The sequence below is a fragment of the Ambystoma mexicanum genome, chromosome 8 (genome assembly GCF_040938575.1).
Source record: "Ambystoma mexicanum isolate Mex_15411 chromosome 8, UKY_AmexF1_1, whole genome shotgun sequence".
Taxonomy (NCBI): Eukaryota; Metazoa; Chordata; class Amphibia; order Caudata; family Ambystomatidae; genus Ambystoma; species Ambystoma mexicanum.
The window spans coordinates 27,861,523-27,887,043 of NC_090929.1; the positions used below are offsets into that span (position 1 = coordinate 27,861,523).

General features: G+C 50.3%; 1 protein-coding gene across 2 annotated transcripts in view; it reads left to right on the plus strand.

Moving 5' to 3' along the window:
* TBC1D13 (TBC1 domain family member 13) overlaps positions 1-25,521 on the plus strand; it is a 391,422-nt gene that overhangs the window by 256,522 nt on the left and 109,379 nt on the right. Inside the window, exons 8-11 of one of the 2 annotated variants that reach the window (XM_069609188.1) lie at positions 4,339-4,549; positions 6,864-7,027; positions 8,447-8,607; positions 13,534-13,591. In XM_069609188.1, the coding sequence (XP_069465289.1) occupies positions 4,339-4,549; positions 6,864-7,027; positions 8,447-8,607; positions 13,534-13,591 (594 nt within the window). Of the gene's footprint in view, positions 1-4,338; positions 4,550-6,863; positions 7,028-8,446; positions 8,620-13,533; positions 13,592-25,521 lie in introns of those variants that run through there. The other variant, XM_069609189.1, reaches the window with a different exon arrangement.

Consider the following 25,521-nt stretch of genomic DNA (forward strand, 5'->3'; position numbering starts at 1 on the left):
AGGCGTGTGAAGAATGGAGACACCTTTTACAAGGAGCGAACTTCCCGTTCCAAGTACGAATTGATCACCGAAATCTTAGTGTACTCAAGAGTATGGAATGTCGAAATTCCCGCCATGCCAGGTGGGCATACTTCTTCGCTCAATATGATTTTGAACTAACTTACTTACCAGGAAAGGAGAATCACCTAGCAGATGCCCTCTCCCGAAGTTTTGGGGAAGAATCGGGTTTATACTCCGATCACGAACAGTTACTTCAAGGGAAGAAATTCATAGGAACAGTCAACATCTTTTTACAACAAGTGTTAGAAGCCCAAACAAGATCCATAGTCACACGTTTTCCATCCTTAACCAAGAAGGGTGAATACTTGTTTAAAGACGACCAGCTGTACTTACCAAATACCGGTCTACAGTCTTAAGCACTAGCCTGGTGTCACGACCTACCCACAGCAGGACATAAAGGTCGAGCCGCCACACTACACCTACTAAAGAGAAATTTTTGGTGGCCGACAATGGTTAAGGATGTCTATGCCTATGTATCTTCTTGTCCCACGTGTGCTCAAGGTAAATACAGCACGGCCAAACCACTGGGCCTTCTCCAACAGGATTCATTACCTGCGGGTCCCTGGCAGCATATATCCATGGATTTTATCGTGGACTTACCTCCTTCAGAAGGATTCACAGCCATCATGGTTGTAGTGGACTCATTCAGTAAACTTGCACATTTTTCCCCCCTCCAGGGTACTCCATCTGCTACCAAGACTGCAGAAGTATTTCTGAAAGACATAGTCAAACTACATGGTCTACCACATACAATAGTCTCAGATCGAGGGACTCAGTTTACCTCACGATTTTGGTCCTCATTGTGTAAACAAGTACAGATCCAAAGGGCATTGTCTTCCGGATTCCATCCCGAGAGCAATGGACAAACAGAACGACTAAACGCTACCCTGGAACAATACCTCAGATGTTACTGCAACCAGACACAGGATAACTGGAGCCAACTTCTATCCATAGCCGAGTTCCCCTATAATAACACAGTACATTCGGCGATTGGTATGAGCCCTTTCAAATGTACTTATGGATACGAACCTCGACATATCCCACAGTCAGTGATTCCAACCACTAACATACCTACTGTAGACCAATTGTTGAATACTCTCAAACTAACCCACTTGAAAGCTCAGGAAACATTAACAGCTAGCCGTCAATCCTATAAGAAATGGGCCGTCAGAAAGCGACGAGCAAATCCGATCTGGAAACCAGGAGATAAGGTTTGGTTATCCACAAAATACTTACCAAGACGTATACGGCCAGGAAAGTTCACTCCAAGGTATATTGGCCCTTACATCATTGAACAACAGATCAATCCAGTAGCTTTTCGACTTAAGCTACCCTCCTTCTTACGAAGGATCCATCCAGTGTTTCACGTGTCCCTTCTCAAGGCTTACATAAGAGATCCATATCAAAGACCGATCAAGAAATGCATCCCAAACTTAGAAGAAGATCCCGAATATGAAGTCTCTCAAATCTTGGACTATCGTTATGGACACGGGGTTCTCCAGTATCTCATACTTTGGAAGGGATACCCTTGGACCGAAAGGTCCTGGGAACCTGCAAGAAACCTCAGTGCACCTCGACTTCTACGTCTCTTCCATAGAAACCATCCAGGGAAACCCAGAGGAGTCCAGAGGAGAAGAGGTTATACTGTCACGACGCGTCCGTCCTGGAAACTGTGGAATAGATGGAGGAAACACTAACGGAACCGTACACTGCGGTCTAGTGTCCGGACTGCCGTGCCACGCCCCCTGAGGATCAACGTTATCTATGCATCGAAACGCTACGCCGGTGCGTTGCAACCCTCAGTTTCCGCTTCGGGTGAACACGCTGAAGTTCTTTCCTTCGCGCTCCGTGTGAGTATTTCTCTGCCCTCCAGCTGTTTTCCCCGCTGGGGTTCTGTCTCCCGCTATCCTCCGCCTTACCTTGCTTGCTTACCTTGTTTGTCTTCCGCCCTCGCTCTGTGCTTCTCTTTTCTGGTCCATGTACTACAACCCTCGTTTCCCGCTTCCCTTCGGGTACGAATCCTGCTTCCACTCAGCTGCATTCACTTACCTTCCGTCTTAATGTGCCTGGATTTCGCTTCGCTTGATTCTTGGAAGAGTCTCCTGCATTCCATCCCGCAGCAGTTAACCATCACGCCAGGGTTTTTTCCGGCATACGCCTTTTTCCCTGGAATTAGGGGCGGACTCCCTGAGGGTCCCATTGCCGTGCAAATCTGCGAACTGGCAAGGTGGCCTCCAGACGAGTTTGTCCCAAAACCCACAAGGAGAGAGAAGAGGGAACTTGGAGAAATAGAAGGACGATATCTACTGAGAGCTCATCTGAGGAACAAGACACAGGTGAGAAGGAAGAGAGGGAGGATCCTGGTATTACTCTTAACAAAGAACTCCCTAGAACTGAGACATGTAGAGGGCTGGAGGGTATGTGGAGCTGGCAGTGTGCAGGGTTCTGGAAACATTGGGAAAGTGTGGGAAGCCAGAAGCTTCTGGCATTGCATATAGGATGCTGGAGGAGATGGTATCAAGTGTGGGGGGCTGGAAGAATTGGGTAATATGTGGGAAACTGGAAGAATCTAACATTAAATATTGGGCACTGGAGGAGATGGCCCGTGTTGGGGATCTATCATCATTGGTCAATGTATGGAAAGCTGAAAGAGACGGCAATCTTGTGTGGAGCTAAAGACGTTGGGCAATATGTGGGGAAATCAAGGACATGGGATTTGTATGGGCAGCTGAAGGTGTTGCTCACTGTGTGGGAAGCTGGAAACATCTGGCATTGCTGGAGGAGATGGGAAGTGTGTAGGGAGTTTGAGGAGGTGGGTGTTGTGTGGGGAGCTGAAGGCGTTGGGCAGTGTGTGGGAAGCTGGAAGCATCTGGCATTGCTGGAGGAGATGGGAAGTGTTGGTGAGAAGGGTGTGTTGGGCAGTGTGTGGGGAGTTGGAGGAGGCTGGTGTTGAGTGGGGAACTGATGGTGTGGGGCAATGCGTGGGATGCTGGAAGCATCTGGCATTGCTGGAGGAGATGGGAAGTGTTGGTGAGGTGGCTCTGTTGGGCAGTGCGTGGGGAGTTGGAGGAGGTTGGTATCTGGGGAGCTAAAGGCTTTGGGCAATGTGTGGTAAGCTGGAAACATCTGACAATGCTGGAGGAGATGGGAAGTGTTGGGAAGTGTGTGGGTAGTTGGAGGAGGTTGTTGTGTGGGGAACTGAAGGCATTGTGCAATGTGTGGGAAGCTGGAAGCATCTGGCATTGCTAAATGAGATGGGTAGTGTTGGGAAGGTGGCTGTGTTGGGCGGTGTGTGGGGAGTTGGAGGATGTCGATGTTGTGTGAGGAACTGAAGGCGTTGGGCAATGCTTGTGGGAAGCTGGAAGCATCTGGCATTGCTGGAGGAGATTGGAATTGTTGGGGAGTTGGCTGTGTTGGGCAGTGTGTGAAGAGTTGGAGGAGGTTGTTGTGTGGGACCTGAAGGCATTGGCCAATGTGTGGGAAGCTGGAAGCATCTGGTATTGCTGGGGGAGGTGGCTGTGTTGGGCAGTTGGAGGATGTCAATGTTGTGTGGGGGACTGAAGGCAGTGGGCAATGTGTGGGAAGCTGGAAACATCTGGAATTGCATATAGGTAGCTGGAGGAGATGGTATTGAGTGGGGGGCTGAACGCATTGGTCAATATATGGAAAGCTGAAGGAGACAGGTACCGTATTGGGAGCTGAAGGCGTTGGGCAATGTGTGGTAAGCTGGAAGCATTTGGCATTGCTGGAGGAGATGGGCAATTTGAACATTCTAGGCGTTCAAGCGTTTGATCCTGGCACAGGCAGGGAAATGAAGAAGGGATGTGTGTGGGGTGCATTTGCGGGCAATGAGGCTTTGGGGAGGATACCAATTGGGCTTCAGTCCCGTTCTGACCATCCTTGGATGATAGCCTCATATGAGAATGTTTAACCTGCGTGTCCTTAGAGTGCAGGCCCCTCTGAATGATTGAATGATTGAATACTTGTGTACAGTTAAATCATGGTCCTTCAGTCTGTAAGCGCTGAGAATGTGTCCTATAAAGGTGCCTCCTCTTGTCTGTTTGGGGTGAATCTGCTCAGAGAATATGCTCCACCCAAGTGCTTGTCTACGTGTCCTTTAAGTGCAGCGGCAGCTCCTGTGAGAGTGTGCTCTAACTCACTGTCTGCCCAGGTGTCCATGGATTGCATTACCTTTCAGAGTGTGTTGCGCCTCCCTGCCTCCTCAGTCGTCCCTTTGGGAACAGCACTCACCTGTTGATTTTACTTTATTGCCCGCAGGTGAGCTCCCCCCATAAGGCAGCTGCTTGCCATGCGTGGAACGAGTACGAGGTGCTGCCCAATGGCTGCGAGGCTCACTGGGAGGTGGTGGAGAGGATCCTTTTCATCTACGCCAAGCTGAACCCTGGGATCGCTTATGTGCAGGGAATGAATGAGATTGTGGGGCCGATTTACTACACCTTCGCTACAGATCCTAAGAGCGAATGGAAAGGTGAGTGGGTGGGTCTCTGCCCTCCTGACAGGGGGCGCTATAGGAAATGATGCTTTAAACAGAGGGTGGGTTGCATCTACATTACTTGGGCCCACAAGATTAACAAAAGGTGACCTCTGCGATTCGACATTAAGGTGAGTTGGAGTGTCAATCTTTGAGCATGGAACCACCAAGGACTGTTCATCGGCCCGCAAAGGGGCATCAAGAGCTAAAGAAAGATATTGGTTGGGCATTTGAAAATAAGAGAGAGAAAATAAATACCCAGTTATGGGGAAAAACAATTAATTCTGAAGAAAATAAAAAATTGTTACCATGATATACACATATGGGTCTTTTAACATCGCACATCATAAAGGAGATTTTACTGCAAAGGACAAAGTATGGAAAGAACCTAAGGCCATTGTAGGCCGTCAGGACTGTACCAAATGCGTAATGTCTGACCTAGAAGGCGCTTGGAAGAATGAATGCAATCCGGTTTTGAACCTGGACAGCAGACAAGCTGCCAATATTTAATGAACAGGATGAGTTAAACATGGCGAGATGTGGGGTTCTTCAGCAGAAATGTAAGTGTAAACTATGCTCTCTAGTACTTTAGCCAATGTGAAATGAAGATGTAGGATAAACAATGGCTGATACAGGCTTGTATTTTGTGAAGGCCACAGAAGGTTACTTCTTTAAAGTACATTCAATAGGATGTTGATGGTCTGGCCTGGATGGGAAATGATGAAAGAGGTGTCACTGAGCCTGCTCCTGTAACTGGATGACTTCCTCTTCTCTGTCTGGGGATGGGTGGGGTATGGGTGCAAAAGCTGCCATATGCTTAGGGCGGAGGGGGCATGTGGGGGCAGGTGGTTCAGCTTCTGAAGAACATATGAGTGACCGCTCTTGTCTCCTAGAGCATGCCGAGGCTGACACTTTCTTCTGCTTCACAAACCTCATGTCTGAGATGCAGGGAGGTCATGTGGGGGGGCAGGTGGTGCAGCCTTTGAAGAACATATGATGAGTGACCGCTCGTGTCTCCTAGAGCATGCCGGGGCTGACACTTTCTTCTGCTTCACTAACCTCATGGCTGAGATGCGGGGTCATCATGTGGGAGGGCAGGTGGTGCAGCTTCTGAAGAACATATGATGAGTGACCGCTCTTGTCTCCTAGAGCATGCCGAGGCTGACACTTTCTTCTGCTTCACAAACCTCATGTCTGAGATGCAGGGAGGTCATGTGGGGGGCAGGTGGTGCAGCCTTTGAAGAACATATGATGAGTGACCGCTCTTGTCTCCTAGAGCATGCCGAGGCTGACACTTTCTTCTGCTTCACAAACCTCATGGCTGAGATGCAGGGAGGTCATGTGGGGTGGCAGGTGGTGCAGCTTTTGAAGAACATATGATGAGTGACCGCTCTTGTCTCCTAGAGCATGCCGAGGCTGACACTTTCTTCTGCTTCACAAACCTCATGGCTGAGATGCGGGGTCATCATGTGGGAGGGCAGGTGGTGCAGCTTCTGAAGAACATATGATGAGTGACCGCTCTTGTCTCCTAGAGCATGCCAAGGCTGACACTTTCTTCTGCTTCACAAACCTCATGTCTGAGATGCAGGGAGGTCATGTGGGGGGGCAGGTGGTGCAGCCTTTGAAGAACATATGATGAGTGACCGCTCTTGTCTCCTAGAGCATGCCGAGGCTGACACTTTCTTCTGCTTCACAAACCTCATGGCTGAGATGCAGGGAGGTCATGTGGGGTGGCAGGTGGTGCAGCTTTTGAAGAACATATGATGAGTGACCGCTCTTGTCTCCTAGAGCATGCCGAGGCTGACACTTTCTTCTGCTTCACAAACCTCATGGCTGAGATGCGGGGGCGTCATGTGGGGGGGGCATGTGGGGGCATGTGGTGCAGCTTCTGAAGAACATATGATGAGTGACCGCTCTTGTCTCCTAGAGCATGCCAAGGCTGACACTTTCTTCTGCTTCACAAACCTCATGGCTGAGATGCGGGGTCATCATGTGGGAGGGCAGGTGGTGCAGCTTCTGAAGAACATATGATGAGTGACCGCTCTTGTCTCCTAGAGCATGCCGAGGCTGACACTTTCTTCTGCTTCACAAACCTCATGGCTGAGATGCAGGGAGGTCATGTGGGGGGGCAGGTGGTGCAGCCTTTGAAGAACATATGATGAGTGACCGCTCTTGTCTCCTAGAGCATGCCGAGGCTGACACTTTCTTCTGCTTCACAAACCTCATGGCTGAGATGCGGGGTCATCATGTGGGAGGGCAGGTGGTGCAGCTTCTGAAGAACATATGATGAGTGACCGCTCTTGTCTCCTAGAGCATGCCGAGGCTGACACTTTCTTCTGCTTCACAAACCTCATGGCTGAGATCCGGGACAACTTCATGAAGAGCCTGGATGACTCCCAGTGCGGCATCACCTCCAAGATGGAGAGAGTGTACTCCAGCCTGAAGGACACGGATGCTGAGCTCTACATGCACCTGGTGAGGACCTGATTGCCTGATTTTATAGTGGATAGCCCTATGCATTTTCTTTCCCAACTTGCCTTTTTATTTAAATCTCCATGAACAATTTACAGTGCGACGGCCATGATAGATCGAGTGACAGCCATGATAGATCGAGTGACAGCCATGATAAATCGAGCGACAGCCATGATAGATCGAGCGACAGCCATGATAGATCGAGTGACAGCCATGATAGATCGAGTGACAGCCATGATAGATCGAGCGACAGCCATGATAGATCGAGCGACAGCCATGATAGATCGAGCGACAGCCATGATAGATCGAGTGACAGCCATGATAGATCGAGCGACAGCCATGATAGATCGAGCGACAGCCATGATAGATCGAGTGACAGCCATGATAGATCGAGCGACAGCCATGATAGATCGAGCGACAGCCATGATAGATCGAGCGACAGCCATGATGCATCGACATTTCCGTTCTCACAATAGCATAACCAAACAAGAGAACCCCCCAACGTAATAAGAAGAAATCTAAGGAAAAAGAACAATAAAAAATAATAATATTTCACACGGATGAGATCAGTGATAGCAGAGTGGCTAATGTACAACATTGATCGTGCACCCCTCCCACCCCTGCGAGAGCTCCCCCTCCAGCTACACAGTAAGAACAAACCCTTCCCACGGGCCAGAGGGGAGTCCCCTTCCTCGCAATTAGATCAGGGATAGGTTTTTCAGTAGCTGTGGGAGAAAGAACACGTGCTCTCTTTCCCGGATGAAGTCTAAGAAGGGGGCTCAAGTGAAGGAGAATCTTGCCATCCGATCTGCCATAGGAGCCCTATGCATTATTAAGCAAGTGTTCGAATGTAAGAACTTTTTTCTGCATCTGAACACTTTGAAATGGCTGTTCTGTGACAGATGCTGAACAAACCTGTGATACCAGAAGTTCTCAAAGCGACTAAGAAATGAGGTTCCAAAAAAGTACACAAAAGAACCACTACAACCTCTCCTATAACGTGCCTGCTACAGTAAGAGTTGGCTTGGCAGCGTAGGTGCAGGGCCTGTTTAAGTCAAGCTCTGGCAATCAAGGCCATGATGCCCATTGGAGCCTGGTCTGTAGCTTAGCAAGTACATAGCTAGGAAAACAAAATGGAAGCGTGAGCAGATAGAATGCGTATAGGTATAACAGGAAGTCCCCTGAGTTAGGCAAACCAAAAGGCCAAGATCTGTAGGGAGTTGCGTGGCCCAATGTATGATTAGGAACTTCCGATGCCTCATTGCAGTGAATGATGGACGATTCATGGTTAGAAACTGCTGACTCGTCAAGGAACAGGTCCTGCCAGTGTTCCCAAAGCCCACGCCATTGCATGACACACACTTCATGATTAGAACCCGCTGACAGCGATAAGTCTCATAAATGCTGTGTTTACCCTTCCAGCAAGAGCAGAACATCAAGCCGCAGTTCTTCACCTTCCGCTGGCTGACGTTGCTGCTGTCCCAGGAGTTCCTCCTTCCTGATGTCATCCGCATCTGGGACTCCCTCTTCGCAGATGACCAGCGATTTGAGTTCCTTCTCCTGGTCTGCTGTGCAATGCTGATGTGAGTTTGAAGGTTTGTTGTGGATGTGGGCTGTATTCAGAGGTACCTCATGATAAATCATTGATGTGAACCGTGCATAAGGGGCCTCCTGCAGACATAGGCATTAGCTGTCCACAGGGGCCATCTCCTGATGCAGGAGTGTAAGGAAGAATGTCCTCGCGTTTCTGAGTCCCATCCACATTTTCCTTGTCTTCTGTTTCTCCCCAGCGAAACCCATCCAGGTCTCACCGGGGGCTAGCGTCTCATATGTAGGAGGCCCTTTACGGACCATTCTAGACCCCAAAGGTGGAGCTACCGACAGCGTGCCCCTGAGTCTTCCAGGGTCAGTAGGATGACTCTAACAGTTGTATTAGTTCTGGTTGCTTGCAATGCACTTTACTGTAGTGGCTGAATGAGATGTAGCCACTCTGGCTCACTGGAAGCCTTTTCTTCATGGTGGCTTCCAAAAGTAATTGTCTAGTCCTTTGAAATCCAGTTACCAGGCATCTGTGCTTTGTTACCCTTGTCTGTGATTGGTTGGAGACCGAGAATGGTCAAATAGGGTAATTTTTTGGTTATGAGGTCTGAATGTTTCATGGTTACCTCGAGTGATGGACAGGGGCAGACCGTCTGGGATTCCTCTGAAGTCTACATGCCCTGAGTGTGCCCAGTAGAATGCCCATGAACTTTTGTGGGTAGTGGCGAGCACTGGTTGGCTGGACCCAGAGTTTGAAGGGTCCATGTATATGTATGATTGGTGATTTAGGGTTACCCACTTAACCATCGGATTGTGGCATAAAAGCTGACACGTTGCACCAGGAACTTTATCAACGTTTGGATCCCTGTGGCGCTCTGCTTTGGATCTGAACTGCCTTCAGTGGCCCATGTGAGGACCACATAACTTTGGTCCACTGTTTCATGTGAGCTAACTTAACATTGGAACTGGAATGATAATTGTGTTTCTAAGGCCCGTGTGTCTTCCGAAAAGTCCAGTTGTGAACTGTGTGACCATTCTTTGGTCTAGTGAGACCACTTGCTATCCCGGTTCTGCAGCGGTATTGTAAAGGTCTACTTACCAGTATACTTCGCAGTTAATTCCTGTGATCCACTTATGATATGAAGAATGTGTACATATATGTTCTGTAGAACTTCTCCTATTGAGTGATAATCAGGTGTACTTATTGTTCACTCCTTCTGGAGGGTTGCCATGACTGCTTTGGCTATTCTACCATTTGGAAAGTCAGAAACTCATTGAGAAAACACATTGTAACCTAAGCACAGTGATATGATATGATACGATTGGTTATTTATAACGCGCTTAATACCCATAGGTTACTAAGCGCGGACCTGGGGATCAAACCTGTGTTGCTCTGTGTCGTCTTGTTTACAAGGCGAGAACGTTGCCCCTGAGCTATCCTCCCGAGACTTATATCTGGGCTCTAGCATTAGGACACCTTTCCTAGTTGCAGCTTTCCCTTGCACTTCATTGGGAGCCCCAGTGCTAGGGAAGATGTTCTTTTTGCTGCTTTCCTCCACTGGACTTCTGTGGGACTCCCTTTCATTTTGCTGCTTTCCTCCCATATACTTCTGTGGGACTCCCCTTCTTTTTCCTGCTTTCCTCCCATGGACTTCTGTGGGACTCCCTTTCTTGTTGCTTCTTTCCTCCCATAGACTTCTGTGCTACTCCCTTTCTTTTTGCTGCTTTCCTCCCATAGACTTCTGTGGGAATCCCATTCTTTTTGCTGCTTTCCGCCACTAGACTTCTGTGTGACTCCCTTTCTTTTTGCTGCTTTCCTCCCATAGACTTCTGTGGGACTGCCTTTCTTTTTGCTGCTTTCCTCCCATAGACTTCTGTGGGACTCCCTTTCTTGTTGCTGCTTTCCTCCCATAGACTTCTGTGGGACTCCCTTTCTTGTTGCTGCTTTCCTCACATAGACTTCTGTGGGACTCCCTTTCTTTTTGCTGCTTTCTGCCCACAGACATCTATGGGACTCTCTTTCTTTTTGCTGCTTTCCTCTCATAGACTTCTGTGGGACTCCCTTTCGTTTTGCTGCTTTCCTCCCATAACCTTCTGTGGGACTCCCATTTCTTGCTGCTTTCCTGCCATAGACTTCTATGGGACTCCCTTTCTTTTTGCTGCTTTCCCCCCATAGACTTCTATGGGACTCGCTTTCTTCGTGCTTGTTTTGATCCTGTCCTGATTTTTTGGAAGCAAGTAAATCCTTCTGCTTTACTTCACTTGCCTGTTGGCTCATTCTTATTGGAAAACTGAAAAGTCCCTAAGACTATAAGTACTGAGAGACTATGGACCTCATTACGAGGACGGCGGTAACCTGCCGGTGCTACCGGCGGGTTGCCACTAACCTCATAACACCGAATCCGCCACCTGACTTCCCAGTGCCACCAGGACATTACAAGTCCTGGCGGAGTGGGAAGTCAGGCGGCCTCCACGGGAATCGGTTCACGGAAGCCACCCCCTTCCCACCCCCCCAGTGTTAACGGTGCTGGTGCTTCTGTGACAACTCTGCTTTCCGGGAGCCACTGCGCCCGGCAGGTCAGACCTGCCGGGCACAACGGCCCCAGAAGGTATGGCGGTTCTTTAAAGGGTGCTGGTACGGTGCGACCGGCACCCTTCTTTCCGGACCGCCACATTTGTAATGAGGCCCTATGTCTCTCTTTATGAACTTTTTTCAATGTTATAAACGCACACATCACATTACATTGAAATGCAGCTAGAATACTTGCTACCCTTATAACTTATTATATGATGGCTTCTTGGATACTTTGACAATGTGCCTAAGACAAGCTGGCGGCAGCTGTGATATAGTTACCATTTTTGAAACCTTTCTCTCGTGCACTTTTGCATTTACCGCAAATGGTTACTAAAGGTGGCTCACACCCTAACATGGCCGTGCCACTAGGTTTTTCTCTTGTTCTTTCGCCTGCTTCTTGCTTTCTCAGGTCAGAAAATACCTCATATGGAATACCTTCTCCTGGGGAAAAGCAGTGGCTTTAGCGGGCGAAGCAACCATTTGTATGTGTGGGCCACAAACCCGCATCCCTGGTGCCTGAATGTCTGTTGCTGAGCAGATGTGATGCCCAGCCTGTTTGAATGGTGCAGATCCTTACCACCGGTGGGCTTGGGTGAGCGCCCAGCCTAAATCCTGGATAAAAGGAGGGCTCCAGCAGCCATTCTACAGATCGTTGTTTCTACCAAGACTTCCAAGAAGTGCAGCCACTGACGACCGACCCGAGGTCAACCCCTGCAGCTGACAAGCATCGGCTCCAGTGCTGTTCCAGTGAAGCGCTGCTCCTCTATCCTGATCTCAAGAAGATCCTTGATGGTGCTTTGACCCCTGGACCCATGGGAACAACCAGTCACAACCCCTGATGAAGGGCCTTTTGTCTTCTGATCTTTCGGAAGTGTCCCTGTACCGACCAGTGGACTGACCAGCTCTCTCCTGGGCTACCTCGTTGCAGGCGTCCCCATTCCGAGTACATCCTAGGAACTTGGAGGATCTTCAACTGTAACGAGATGACTGTGCCTGCATTTTCAGCCTTCTTGTGTGAATGGGAGCTGTGCTGGGCCTGCTTCTTTGTTGATCAATTGGAGATCGCATGTGACCGTCATTACTCCCATTGCAACACTCCTTCAACCCCTTGAGGTGTCCTGCTCCACAGACTTCGCCATCTTTCCTTGCTTGGGTGTTTAATTTCGGTCTGTCGTGGTGCTTAGGAATCGGTTCCAGTAAATTCCATGTCCGAAAGTGACCTCTGCACCTGCTGTGACGGGATCAAGCATAGAATAGTGCGTCCCTGACGGATTCCGGAACACCAGTAGTGGTCTTTGAAGGAATCGGAGTCAGGGAGGTATGTTAACCTACCTGTTTCTGTCCCCTCGCTATCCTCCATTGGAACAAATAAATAAATGGGTCCTGTGCCTAAATCACTCTTTCCTGACTTTGGTCGGTGTAGGCCTGGTCAAGGATCTCCTCCTAATACTATCCCAAGGACTGGGATTGCGTGATTCTACTTACATGAACTTTACATAACTTTTTGACTCATATTAAACATAACCACCGGCATGCCAATCTCTTCTTAAACCTACCTGTGAAATATATACTTTGGAACTGGTGACCTTTGGGCACAAGGCCCCAAACCATCTTAAGGTTGTACTTTATATGAGCTAGGGAAGCTGTTCTATCATTATCCTGAAGTGTTCTTTCTATTTCTATTTCTAAGGCATCCACGTACTTACCTGTGTTCCACTGGTCATTGGATCAAATGCTAGTCTATTTCTCCTAAGGGTGAATGTATGTATCTCTTATTATTAGTGTTGGTCTTACAATATTTGATGTGTATTATCTGCTTAGTGTGTAATAAACTAGCGTATATTTCCATACTTACCTGTCTAACTGGAATTACTGGTATTGCTCTGTGTGGTCCTGGTGTAGCCCTAGACCGCTCTCGTGCCCCTTCCTGAGACTCAGCCTTGCTGCTCTACTACCTCACTTTGATTGGGTTTGGCTAAACTTTGTGTCTTCCCTGTTCACCATAAAAGGGTGGCCTTCCAAACGCTGATTTTGCAAATCCATCTCAACACCTAGAAATAAAGCACTAGAACAATCTCCATAAAAGAGGCCAGGGCGGGTTCGGACACATGCAGTGCAAAGGTGGGCCATGCTCAAATGGAGGCAAAATGTGCACAAGATGTGGGTGGGCTCTGTACACAATGGTGTCCAGCTCAGTGTAATCTGTGCATTGGGGACCCCATTCTGGGGTGGGCGGGATATGTGCACAGCAGACTTCATGCAGAGGTTTGAGTAAGCCATGTATCAGAGACTCTCGGCTTAAGTTTATTCCCCGTGCCAGAATTAAAGTTTGCTGGTGGGTGGGTGTTCAGGCTGGATTGGTACATTATTAAATATGTCCCTGGTTTTTCTTCAGACTAATCCGAGAGCAGTTACTGGAGGGAGACTTCACACTGAACATGAGGCTGTTACAGGTAAGGCTTGCAAAAGTTGACAGCTCATTGGCTAAAGCTACTCTGCTCTTTCTAAATATCCATATCACAGGTAAGGCTTGCAAAAGGTGACAGCTCATTAGCTAAAGCTGCTCTGCTCTTTCTAAATATCCATATTACAGGTAAGGCTTGTAAAAGGTGACAGCTCATTGGCTAAAGCTGCTCTGCTCTTTCTAAATGGCCATATTACAGGTAAGGCTTGCAAAAGGTGACAGCTCATTGGCTAAAGCTGCTCCGCTCTTTCTAAATATCCATATTACAGGTAAGGCTTGCAAAAGGTGACAGCTCATTGGCTAAAACTGCTCTGCTCTTTCTAAATGGCCATATTACAGGTAAGGCTTGAAAAAGGTGACAGCTCATTGGCTGAAGCTGCTCTGCTCTTTCTAAATGGCCATATTACAGGTAAGGCTTGCAAAAGGTGACAGCTCATTGGCTAAAGCTGCTCTGCTCTTTCTAAATGGCCATATTACAGGTAAGGCTTGCAAAAGGTGACAGCTCATTGGCTAAAGCTGCTCTGCTCTTTCTAAATGGCCATATTACAGGTAAGGCTTGCAAAAGGTGACAGCTCATTGGCTAAAGCTGCTCTGCTCTTTCTAAATGGCCATATTACAGGTAAGGTTTGCAAAAGGTGACAGCTCATTGGCTAAAGCTGCTCTGCTCTTTCTAAATGGCCATAATGTTTGTAAAGAAACTGCTCAGAGTGGTCTGTGGTTCTTGGGTTTTTATCCCAAGAAGGCTCACCCAGCCTTCTCCTTCACCCAATAGGGTGTGTATTAAGCTGTAGAGGCACAATCCTGTTTCTGTGCCACCGGATGGGTTCCTGGGGCCCCCATGAACTTCTTATGCTCCTGAACTCCTTCATCTTCAGGTCTCCAGTTAGCTTTCTGGAATCCAGATCCCAGAGCCAAAAGCAGTGACACTAAACAGGTGCAATGCTCCAAATAGCCTCATTCTTTGAACTTAAAATCCCTAAATACATCATGATGTTAATGATAGCAACACTGTTAGGACACCTTGAGCCTAAATTCTTCTAGATTATGTTGAGACTTGTCTCAACGTTTTGGAAAACTTTCAGCCTCTTATTTCTCAAGAGACTCTGGGCCTCATTCCAACATTGCCAGTATCCTGGCGGTAGAGCCGCCAGGATGCCGGCAAATGTAGTTACCATTTCCACCATCCGGTCCGAAGGCATTGCTGCTGGATTATGGGTGCCAGAGTGACGGTGTAAACCCGCATTCATGGAGTCCAATAGGACTCCATGAGGGGATTGGCTGTCATTACCGGCACCGGCAGTGCCGGTAATGATGGCGCTTTTTTTGCCGGTAGGGTGCCTGACTTACCCAGGTGCCCCACCTGCAAACCTGTAGTCGGCTGGCCGGATAAAGTGCCGGTATCCATGAATACTGGCACTTTTTCACAGAGCTGCCGACTCAGAATGAAGCCCTCTGTTCCTTATTGTCTCGAGTAAAACTTCAGGCTCCTGTTTGAACTCTTTACCTACCTGCCTTTTTTAATTGTTTTTGCAATTATCACACAAGAGATGATTGTCATGAATTTTACAAATAGTTCTTTAGATCATGGCTTAGTTCTGGATGAATTGAAAAAAGCGATGCTTTTATCAGTGCTGAAAAAGCCTAGTCAGGACTTCGATGATCCAAATATTTACTGCCCCGCCTCAAACCTTCTCTACCGAACGTTATTGTTAAAGCAGGTGGCAGCAACTCAGCTTCATCTTTTGTGGAGGACAATAAACTACTTGATTTGATGTACAGAGGCAGCTATGACGGCCATCTTGGATAAGCTCAGATTAATAAAAGATAGAGACAGAGTGGGTGGGCTGATTCTGCAGGACATCGCTGCTGCATTTGACACAGTGAGCCACAGTACATTGATCACTAGGCTAAGAGATCTTGGTGTGTGCGAGCAATACTGGGCCGGATCAAAACATTTCTTTTTTATAAAAATAAATAATATTTCTGTTGACAGTTGTCACATAATACAAATATACATGTCAAAAACGCAGGTTCACATCCCGGTAAATAGCCATTTTCACTTTTTATTCCCCCTACAAAATCAAACCTCTAACCTCTGTCCCCCCTTGGACGCCCAACCTTCTTCAGATTCATCCAGAAGGTCCTTTGTTGGGGCCATACTTGTCAAGAAAGGGCACCCACTCCAGTGCGCACGTTGGCCTTTGGTCCTGTAGCTGCCCGGTCAGCTGCTCCATCTCATAGATCCCCCAGGATTTCAAGCCCTATTGTCGCTCCGTGGGGAGCAAAGCCCTCTTCCATCCCGCCACCAGGCACGCCTGTGCGGCTAGCAAAAGAAAATGAGACATATGCGGAAGCCGCCTCCACTCCCCCCTCCTGCTCCTCAACACCAAACAACACCAACGTGGGGACGAGGCATCTCTATACTCTGTCCAGGGATTATATCCACCTTAGGACCTCCTTCCAATAATTCTGTACCACTGCGCACCCCCACCACATACGCCAATAATCCTCCCTCTGGCCATAACCCCCTCCAATACCTGGCGTCTATTCCTGCATACATCTTAGACAACCTTATCGGGTCCCACTGCCATCTATATAATAACTTATATGCCATGCAATTTGTATTGGCAGGCCACTGGGGATCCTGTGTGCATGTCTACATAACATTCCCCACTGCTCCACAATCAGCTCAAACCCCAAGTCCCTCTCCCACCTTCTTTTGTACGCCGCCAGCAACGTTTGATACAAGACCTTCATAGAGACCTCCGTCCCCAGTATCTCTTCGGTGGCCGTTAAACCCCTATGCAGGGCCGGCTTCCATTCGGGTCTCATTAGTGCCCCTTTCAACTGAAGATATTAAAACACTGAAAAAGAATCTATACCCAAACCTTCCTCCAGCACAGGCAGGCCAACAAACTCTTCTCCCTTCACAACCTGCCCAACCCTTTCCAGCCATGCCTCATACCACTCCTGAAAGAGGGCGTGGTCCGGGACACTATCCCGTAAGGGGTGCCCATAAGTCGCTCAGTGGTGAGGGCCATGTTGTAACACCTATGATTTCCCTCTTAATTCTCCATAACACCCACAGTGGGCCCACGATGCACTGCTCGTGTATTTTCAGTGGGATCGCCTTCAGGGGCGCCCACATCCATTCTCCCATCGGAACCGGCCTCAGCAGGTGGTTCTGAATGTGCAGCCATTGTCTCTGCTTGTACTTTCTCAGGTGCAGAATCAGAGCCCGAAACTGGCCGCTCTATAGTATAGGCTCATATCCCGTAACCCCACCTCCCACCCCCCTTCTCCTTTGGTTGTATCAACACCCTGTAGGGTACCCTCTGCTTCTGTCCCTGCCATATGAACTTCCCAAGCCGGCGCTTCATTTCCATAAAGGGAATCTCTGGCATTGCAATAGGCAGCGCCTGATAAAAATATAACACCTTGGGAAGGAACGTCATTTTCACTGCGTTTAACCTGCCCAAGCACGACAGGGTCAGCCTAGACCATCTCTCCAAGTCCTCAAAGAGCGTTCACAACAGCAGAGGGTAATTAACATCATAAAGATCATTGAGATCCTTGGGAAGCCGCATCCCCAGATACTTTATACTATTCGTCGGCAATAGGTCATCCCCCACCGTCTTCGTCGCCCTTCCCAGTGGGAAAAGTACTGATTTGTCCATATTAAGTTTAAACCCTGATACATGTCCATACTCTGCCAGCAGCCGTAATGCCCTACGGACCGAGGCAGCCACCCCTCAGAGCTAAAGAAAGATATCATCCGCGTAGAGACTAATCTTATACTCTGTGCCCCCCACTCTAATGCCATCCACCTGGACATCATGCTTTATTTTGGCGCTGAGCAGTTCTATGGATAACAGAAACAACAGAGCGGGCAAGGGGCATCCCTGTCTCGTGCCTCTTCCAAGGAGAAAGGCCCTGGACACCTGCCCATTGACCACCGCCCTTGCATTTGGCACTGCATATATGCCCCCGCATTTTCTCCCCTAGCCCTATCTTGTGAAGTACTGCAAACTGAAATCCCCACTCCACCCTTCTCGGCGTCCAGGCTTAATAGTGTAAATCTTCCGGCCCTGCAAAAACATGTTCCATGAGGCCCAGAGTTTTCCTAATTGCACCTGTCCCCTGCCTTCCCGCTATAAAAACCCACCTGTTCCGAGTCTGTCAACCGTGACATCATTCATTCTAAACGGGTGGCTAGTGGTAAGCAAGAAAGCGGATTCACCGATGGATCCCTGCCCCCCGGACATCTACAAATCAATCCTCGCACAAGGAACGCCAGTAGAATACTACAGAAACCTTCTAAATCTATCACTAGCAACAGCTTACATCAAACCACTTCTGAAAAACACAAGCAGCGACATAGATGACCTCTCCAACGACAGACCAATCTCTAACATCCCCTACGCGGCAAAACTCCTTGAAACCTACGTATACAAACTAACCCAAGAATACATTGAAAAACACCACCTGCTAGACCAAGCTCATGTCGGCTTCAGGCCCACAAGAGGTACAGAAACAGCACTACTATCCCTCTCGGAAGACCTAAAAACAAACGCAGACTCCAACACAACATCAGCCCTTATTCTTCTCGACCTCTCCGCAGCCTTCGACACAGTTAGCCATGACACCCTAACCAAAAGACTAGAAGACATAGGCATAACAGACACAGCACTACGCTGGACTAAATCATTCCTAGCAGTCAGAATAGAAACCGTATGGATTAAACCCTTCAAATCCACCCCACGAGTTAACGACTGTGGAGTGCCACAAGGATCCTCACTATCACCACTGTACTTCAACATCTACCAAACCCCAGTTGTCAGAATCTTCAAGAAACACATCATCACATGCTACAACTACGCAGACGATACTCAAATCATCTACAAAATCAAAGACACCCAAGCCGATCATTCAAACCTAACCGACTGTCTAAAAGAAGTCTTCAACTGGATGAATGCCAACAACCTGAAAATCAACCCAGGAAAAACAGAAATCATGATCATATCCAAAGACCAAGAGGAGGAAACCGCCATCCTGTGGCCAACGGAAATGGGAACCGCACCATCACCGTCTAAGGTAGTAAAATATCTGGGAGTCTTGATGGACAACACCCTAACCTTAGAACTGCAAATAAACGCAACAGTCAAGAAATGCTTCTTCCTCCTCCACACGACAAGAAAAATACTACCTTTCCTCTCCTTCACACACAAAACACTCATTATCGTCGCCCTCATCATGTCAAGAATCGACTATGCAAACAGCCTTTACCTCGGAATACCGGAATACCTACTGAAGGAGCTACAACGGATCCAAAACTCAGCAGCCAGACTACTCCTCAAACTATCCAGAAGAGACCACATCACCCCTGCTCTAAAAACACTACACTGGCTCCCAGTAAAACACTGTATCACCTTCAAAATAATGTGCTTAACACACAGGGCAATCGGCTGACAAGGAGCAGAATTCCTACAAAAGAAAATAACAATCTACAAGCCAACGAGACCCCTCAGGTCAACCAACGAAATCCGCCTGGAACCAAAACCATACATCAAGAAAAAACTCGGAGGAACCGCCTTCTACCACTTAGCTGCAAAAACCTGGAACAACATCCCAAAAGAAATAAGAAACACCGAAGATCACCTAAAATTACTAAAAACCTGGCTCTTCAATACCAGAGACTAAAACCGAAACAACAGTAAGATTAAATGACTAAACGGGAAAGGACATTGACAAGCTCCCAGAACCGACTGAGAAGCACCCATGGCACCTGGACGGATGACGCCAGACAGAGTGGTTCACATGCGAGACCCATCGACACAGAGGCAACAACCCCAGCCAACCCTTACCAACATCCCCGACCGCCCGTTTAGCTGCTACTAGCTACCAGTTGGTTGTGGAACTGTAGGGATACCACCAATCACCACACCAACTGAGGTGTGGACACTGGCAGGTGCACTAGCCATGTAAGTGAGAGTGAGGAACATGCAGGGTTGTTGACGGAGCGGGCGGAGGAGGCAGCGAGATGTTCAAGGGGCCTCGAATGCAAAACGGGCACGGACCACCATCCACAGGCACAGGGTGCCCAAGCACCCCATCTGGTGAGATTACGCAAGCCCAACTCCTCAACTCAGGATAGAGGTGCCAACTAACCAATACCACTAACAATTTCCTCCTCTGCATACACCTCTCAACCTCCAAACCAAACACAACCACAAACCTCCAGCACAACAAACTTCACTACACTGCAACAACAAAACAATAAACACACATAGACTCGCACATCAGTACACAACGACTACCGGCCGCAAACACCCCAGGCCCAGCTGACGGACCCACCGGGCTGAGGCTGCCAACAGCACATCACTGCTCTCTTGCACTTTTCCAGCCTCCTCCCACTAACTCACCTTCCCTCCCTCTTTCAGAGCCACCAGAGCGCCAGGGGACCACTCCGGTGGTGATAGTGCATGGTACAAATGTCCTTTAACAGTATGCGCGTCAATATTCTGTCATCAACATTAAGCAGCAATATCGGACGGTAGGAGGAGCACCGCTTCAAGTTCCTCCCCTCCTTATATATATCCGTAATCAGTGCATTACTAAAAGATGCTGGGGCCGTTTCGGTCTCAAGTATATTATTGTACACCTCTGTCATATGTGCGACAAGAACCCCCGAGAACCGTTTATAAAAAACAGTCGTTTAACCGTCTTTGCCCAGAGCCTTACTATTGGGGAGCCAGTGGATCACCTCCAGCACCATCTCTGCAGCTAGGGGGCACTCCAGGAGTTCGACCTCCATGCTAGATAGCCCCTCCATGCCCACGCCTTGGAGATACTCTTCAGACGCCCTCCTCATCCACCGGGCGCGTCCTCCACTGTGCCCTCCTCATCCTCCAACGCTGCACCCCATCTCTCAGTCCTCTGTTCTCTAAGCCTTGTGTCCTGCACTGTGCCCTCCTCATCCTCCAACGCTGCACCACATCTCTCAGTCTTCTGTTCTCTAAGCCTCGTGTCCTCCACTGTGCCCTCCTCATCCTCCAACGCTGCACCCCATCTCTCAGTCCTCTGTTCTCTAAGCCTCGTGTCCTCCACTGTGCCCTCCTCATCCTCCAACACTGCACCCATCTCTCAGTCCTCTGTTCTCTAAGCATCGTGGCCAACAGTGTGTCCCTCTCATCCTCCAACGCTGCACCCCATCTCTCAGTCCTCTGTTCTCTAAGCCTCATGTCCTCCACTGTGCCCTCCTCATCCTCCAACGCTGCACCCATCTCTCAGTCCTCTGTTCTCTAAGCCTCGTGGTCAACAGTGTGTCCTCCTCATCCTCCAACGCTGCACCCCATCTCTCAGTCCTCTGTTCTCTAAGCCTCGTGTCCTCCACTGTGCCCTCCTCATCCTCCAACGCTGCACCCCATCACTCAGTCCTCTGTTCTCTAAGCCTCGTGTCCTGCACTGTGCCCTCCTCATCCTCCAACGCTGCACCCCATCTCTCAGTCCTCTGTTCTCTAAGCCTTGTGTCCTCCACTGTGCCCTCCTCATCCTCCAACGCTGCACCCCATCTCTCAGTCCTCTGTTCTTTAAGCCTCGTGGCCAACAGTGTGTCCTCCTCATCCTCCAACGCCGCACCCCATCTCTCAGTCCTCTGTTCTCTAAGCCTTGTGTCCTCCACTGTGTCCTCCTCATCCTCCAACGCCGCACCCCATCTCTCAGCCCTCTGTTCTCTAAGCCTCGTGTCCTCCACTGTGCCCTCCTCATCCTCCAACGCTGCACCCCATCTCTCAGTCCTCTGTTCTCTAAGCCTCGTGTCCTCCACTGTACCCTCCTCATCCTCCAACGCTGCACCCCATCTCTCAGTCCTCTGTTCTCTAAGCCTCGTGTCCTGCACTGTGCCCTCCTCATCCTCCAACGCTGCACCCCATCTCTCAGTCCTCTGTTCTCTAAGCCTCGTGTCCTCCACTGTGCCCTCCTCATCCTCCAACGCTGCACCCCATCTCTCAGTCCTCTGTTCTCTAAGCCTCGCGTCCTCCACTGTGCCTTCCTCATCCTCCAACGCCGCACCTCATCTCTCAGTCCTCTGTTCTCTAAGCCTTGTGTCCTCCACTGTGCCCTCCTCATCCTCCAACGATGTACCCCATCTCTCAGTCCTCTGTTCTCTAAGCCTCGTGGCCAACAGTGTGCCCTCCTCATCCTCCAACGCTGCACCCCATCTCTCAGTCCTCTGTTCTCTAAGCCTCGTGTCCTTCACTGTGCCCTCCTCATCCTCCAACGCTGCACCCCATCTCTCAGTCCTCTGTTCTCTAAGCCTCGTGTCCTGCACTGTGCCCTTCTCATCCTCCAACGCTGCACCCCTTCTCCCAGTCCTCTGTTCTCTAAGCCTCGTGGCCAACAGTGTGTCTGCCTCATCCTCCAACGCTGCACCCCATCTCTCAGTCCTCTGTTCTCTAAGCCTCGTGTCCTCCACTGTGCCCTCCTCATCCTCCAACGCTGCACCCCATCTCTCAGTCCTCTGTTCTCTAAGCCTCGTGTCCTCCACTGTGCCCTCCTCATCCTCCAACGCTGCACCCCATCTCTCAGCCCTCTGTTCTCTAAGCCTTGTGTCCTGCACTGTGCCCTCCTCCTCCTCCAACGCTGCACCCCATCTCTCAGTCCTCTGTTCTCTAAGCCTCGCGTCCTCCACTGTGCCCTCCTCATCCTCCAACGCTGCACCCCATCTCTCAGTCCTCTGTTCTCTAAGCCTAGTGGCCAACAGTGTGTCTGCCTCATCCTCCAACGCTGCACCCCATCTCTCAGTCCTCTGTTCTCTAAGCCTCGTGTCCTCCACTGTGCCCTCCTCATCCTCCAACGCTGCACCCCATCTCTCAGTCCTCTGTTCTCTAAGCCTCGTGTCCTCCACTGTGCCCTCCTCATCCTCCAACGCTGCACCCCATCTCTCAGTCCTCTGTTCTCTAAGCCTTGTGTCCTGCACTGTGCCCTCCTCATCCTCCAACGCTGCACCACATCTCTCAGTCTTCTGTTCTCTAAGCCTCGTGTCCTCCACTGTGCCCTCCTCATCCTCCAACGCTGCACCCCATCTCTCAGTCCTCTGTTCTCTAAGCCTCGTGTCCTCCACTGTGCCCTCCTCATCCTCCAACACTGCACCCATCTCTCAGTCCTCTGTTCTCTAAGCATCGTGGCCAACAGTGTGTCCCTCTCATCCTCCAACGCTGCACCCCATCTCTCAGTCCTCTGTTCTCTAAGCCTCATGTCCTCCACTGTGCCCTCCTCATCCTCCAACGCTGCACCCATCTCTCAGTCCTCTGTTCTCTAAGCCTCGTGGTCAACAGTGTGTCCTCCTCATCCTCCAACGCTGCACCCCATCTCTCAGTCCTCTGTTCTCTAAGCCTCGTGTCCTCCACTGTGCCCTCCTCATCCTCCAACGCTGCACCCCATCACTCAGTCCTCTGTTCTCTAAGCCTCGTGTCCTGCACTGTGCCCTCCTCATCCTCCAACGCTGCACCCCATCTCTCAGTCCTCTGTTCTCTAAGCCTTGTGTCCTCCACTGTGCCCTCCTCATCCTCCAACGCTGCACCCCATCTCTCAGTCCTCTGTTCTTTAAGCCTCGTGGCCAACAGTGTGTCCTCCTCATCCTCCAACGCCGCACCCCATCTCTCAGTCCTCTGTTCTCTAAGCCTTGTGTCCTCCACTGTGTCCTCCTCATCCTCCAACGCCGCACCCCATCTCTCAGCCCTCTGTTCTCTAAGCCTCGTGTCCTCCACTGTGCCCTCCTCATCCTCCAACGCTGCACCCCATCTCTCAGTCCTCTGTTCTCTAAGCCTCGTGTCCTCCACTGTACCCTCCTCATCCTCCAACGCTGCACCCCATCTCTCAGTCCTCTGTTCTCTAAGCCTCGTGTCCTGCACTGTGCCCTCCTCATCCTCCAACGCTGCACCCCATCTCTCAGTCCTCTGTTCTCTAAGCCTCGTGTCCTCCACTGTGCCCTCCTCATCCTCCAACGCTGCACCCCATCTCTCAGTCCTCTGTTCTCTAAGCCTCGCGTCCTCCACTGTGCCTTCCTCATCCTCCAACGCCGCACCTCATCTCTCAGTCCTCTGTTCTCTAAGCCTTGTGTCCTCCACTGTGCCCTCCTCATCCTCCAACGATGTACCCCATCTCTCAGTCCTCTGTTCTCTAAGCCTCGTGGCCAACAGTGTGCCCTCCTCATCCTCCAACGCTGCACCCCATCTCTCAGTCCTCTGTTCTCTAAGCCTCGTGTCCTTCACTGTGCCCTCCTCATCCTCCAACGCTGCACCCCATCTCTCAGTCCTCTGTTCTCTAAGCCTCGTGTCCTGCACTGTGCCCTTCTCATCCTCCAACGCTGCACCCCTTCTCCCAGTCCTCTGTTCTCTAAGCCTCGTGGCCAACAGTGTGTCTGCCTCATCCTCCAACGCTGCACCCCATCTCTCAGTCCTCTGTTCTCTAAGCCTCGTGTCCTCCACTGTGCCCTCCTCATCCTCCAACGCTGCACCCCATCTCTCAGTCCTCTGTTCTCTAAGCCTCGTGTCCTCCACTGTGCCCTCCTCATCCTCCAACGCTGCACCCCATCTCTCAGCCCTCTGTTCTCTAAGCCTTGTGTCCTGCACTGTGCCCTCCTCCTCCTCCAACGCTGCACCCCATCTCTCAGTCCTCTGTTCTCTAAGCCTCGCGTCCTCCACTGTGCCCTCCTCATCCTCCAACGCTGCACCCCATCTCTCAGTCCTCTGTTCTCTAAGCCTAGTGGCCAACAGTGTGTCTGCCTCATCCTCCAACGCTGCACCCCATCTCTCAGTCCTCTGTTCTCTAAGCCTCGTGTCCTCCACTGTGCCCTCCTCATCCTCCAACGCTGCACCCCATCTCTCAGTCCTCTGTTCTCTAAGCCTCGTGTCCTCCACTGTGCCCTCCTCATCCTCCAACGCTGCACCCCATCTCTCACTCCTCTGTTCTCTAAGCCTAGTGTCCTCCACTGTGCCCTCCTCATCCTCCAACGCTGCACCCCATCTCTCAGTCCTCTGTTCTCTAAGCCTCGTGTCCTGCACTGTGCCCTCCTCATCCTCCAACGCTGCACCCCATCTCTCAGTCCTCTGTTCTCTAAGCCTCGCGTCCTCCACTGTGCCCTCCTCATCCTCCAACGCTGCACCCCATCTCTCAGTCCTCTGTTCTCTAAGCCTTGTGTCCTCCACTGTGCCCTCCTCATCCTCCAACGCTGCACCCCATCTCTCAGTCCTCTGTTCTCTAAGCCTCGTGTCCTGCACTGTGCCCTCCTCATCCTCCAACGCTGCACCCCATCTCTCAGTCCTCTGTTCTCTAAGCCTCGTGGCCAACAGTGTGTCCTCCTCATCCTCCAACGCTGCACCCCATCTCTCAGTCCTCTGTTCTCTAAGCCTCGTGTCCTCCACTGTGCCCTCCTCATCCTCCAATGCTGCACCCCATCTCTCAGCCCTCTGTTCTCTAAGCCTAGTGGCCAACAGTGTGTCCGCCTCATCCTCCAACGCTGCACCCCATCTCTTAGCCCTCTGTTCTCTAAGCCTCGTGTCCTGCACTGTGCCCTCCTCATCCTCCAACGCTGCACCCCATCTCTCAGCCCTCTGTTCTATAAGCCTCGTGTCCTGCACTGTGCCCTCCTCATCCTCCAACGCTGCACCCCATCTCTCAGCCCTCTGTTCTCTAACCCTTGTGTCCTCCACTGTGCCCTCCTCATCCTCTAACGCTGCACCCCATCTCTCAGTCCTCTGTTCTCTAAGCCTCGTGTCCTCCACTGTGCCCTCCTCATCCTCCAACGCCGCACCCCATCCCTCAGTCCTCTGTTCTCTAAGCCTTGTGTCCTCCACTGTGTCCTCCTCATCCTCCAACGCCGCACCCCATCTCTCAGCCCTCTGTTCTCTAAGCCTTGTG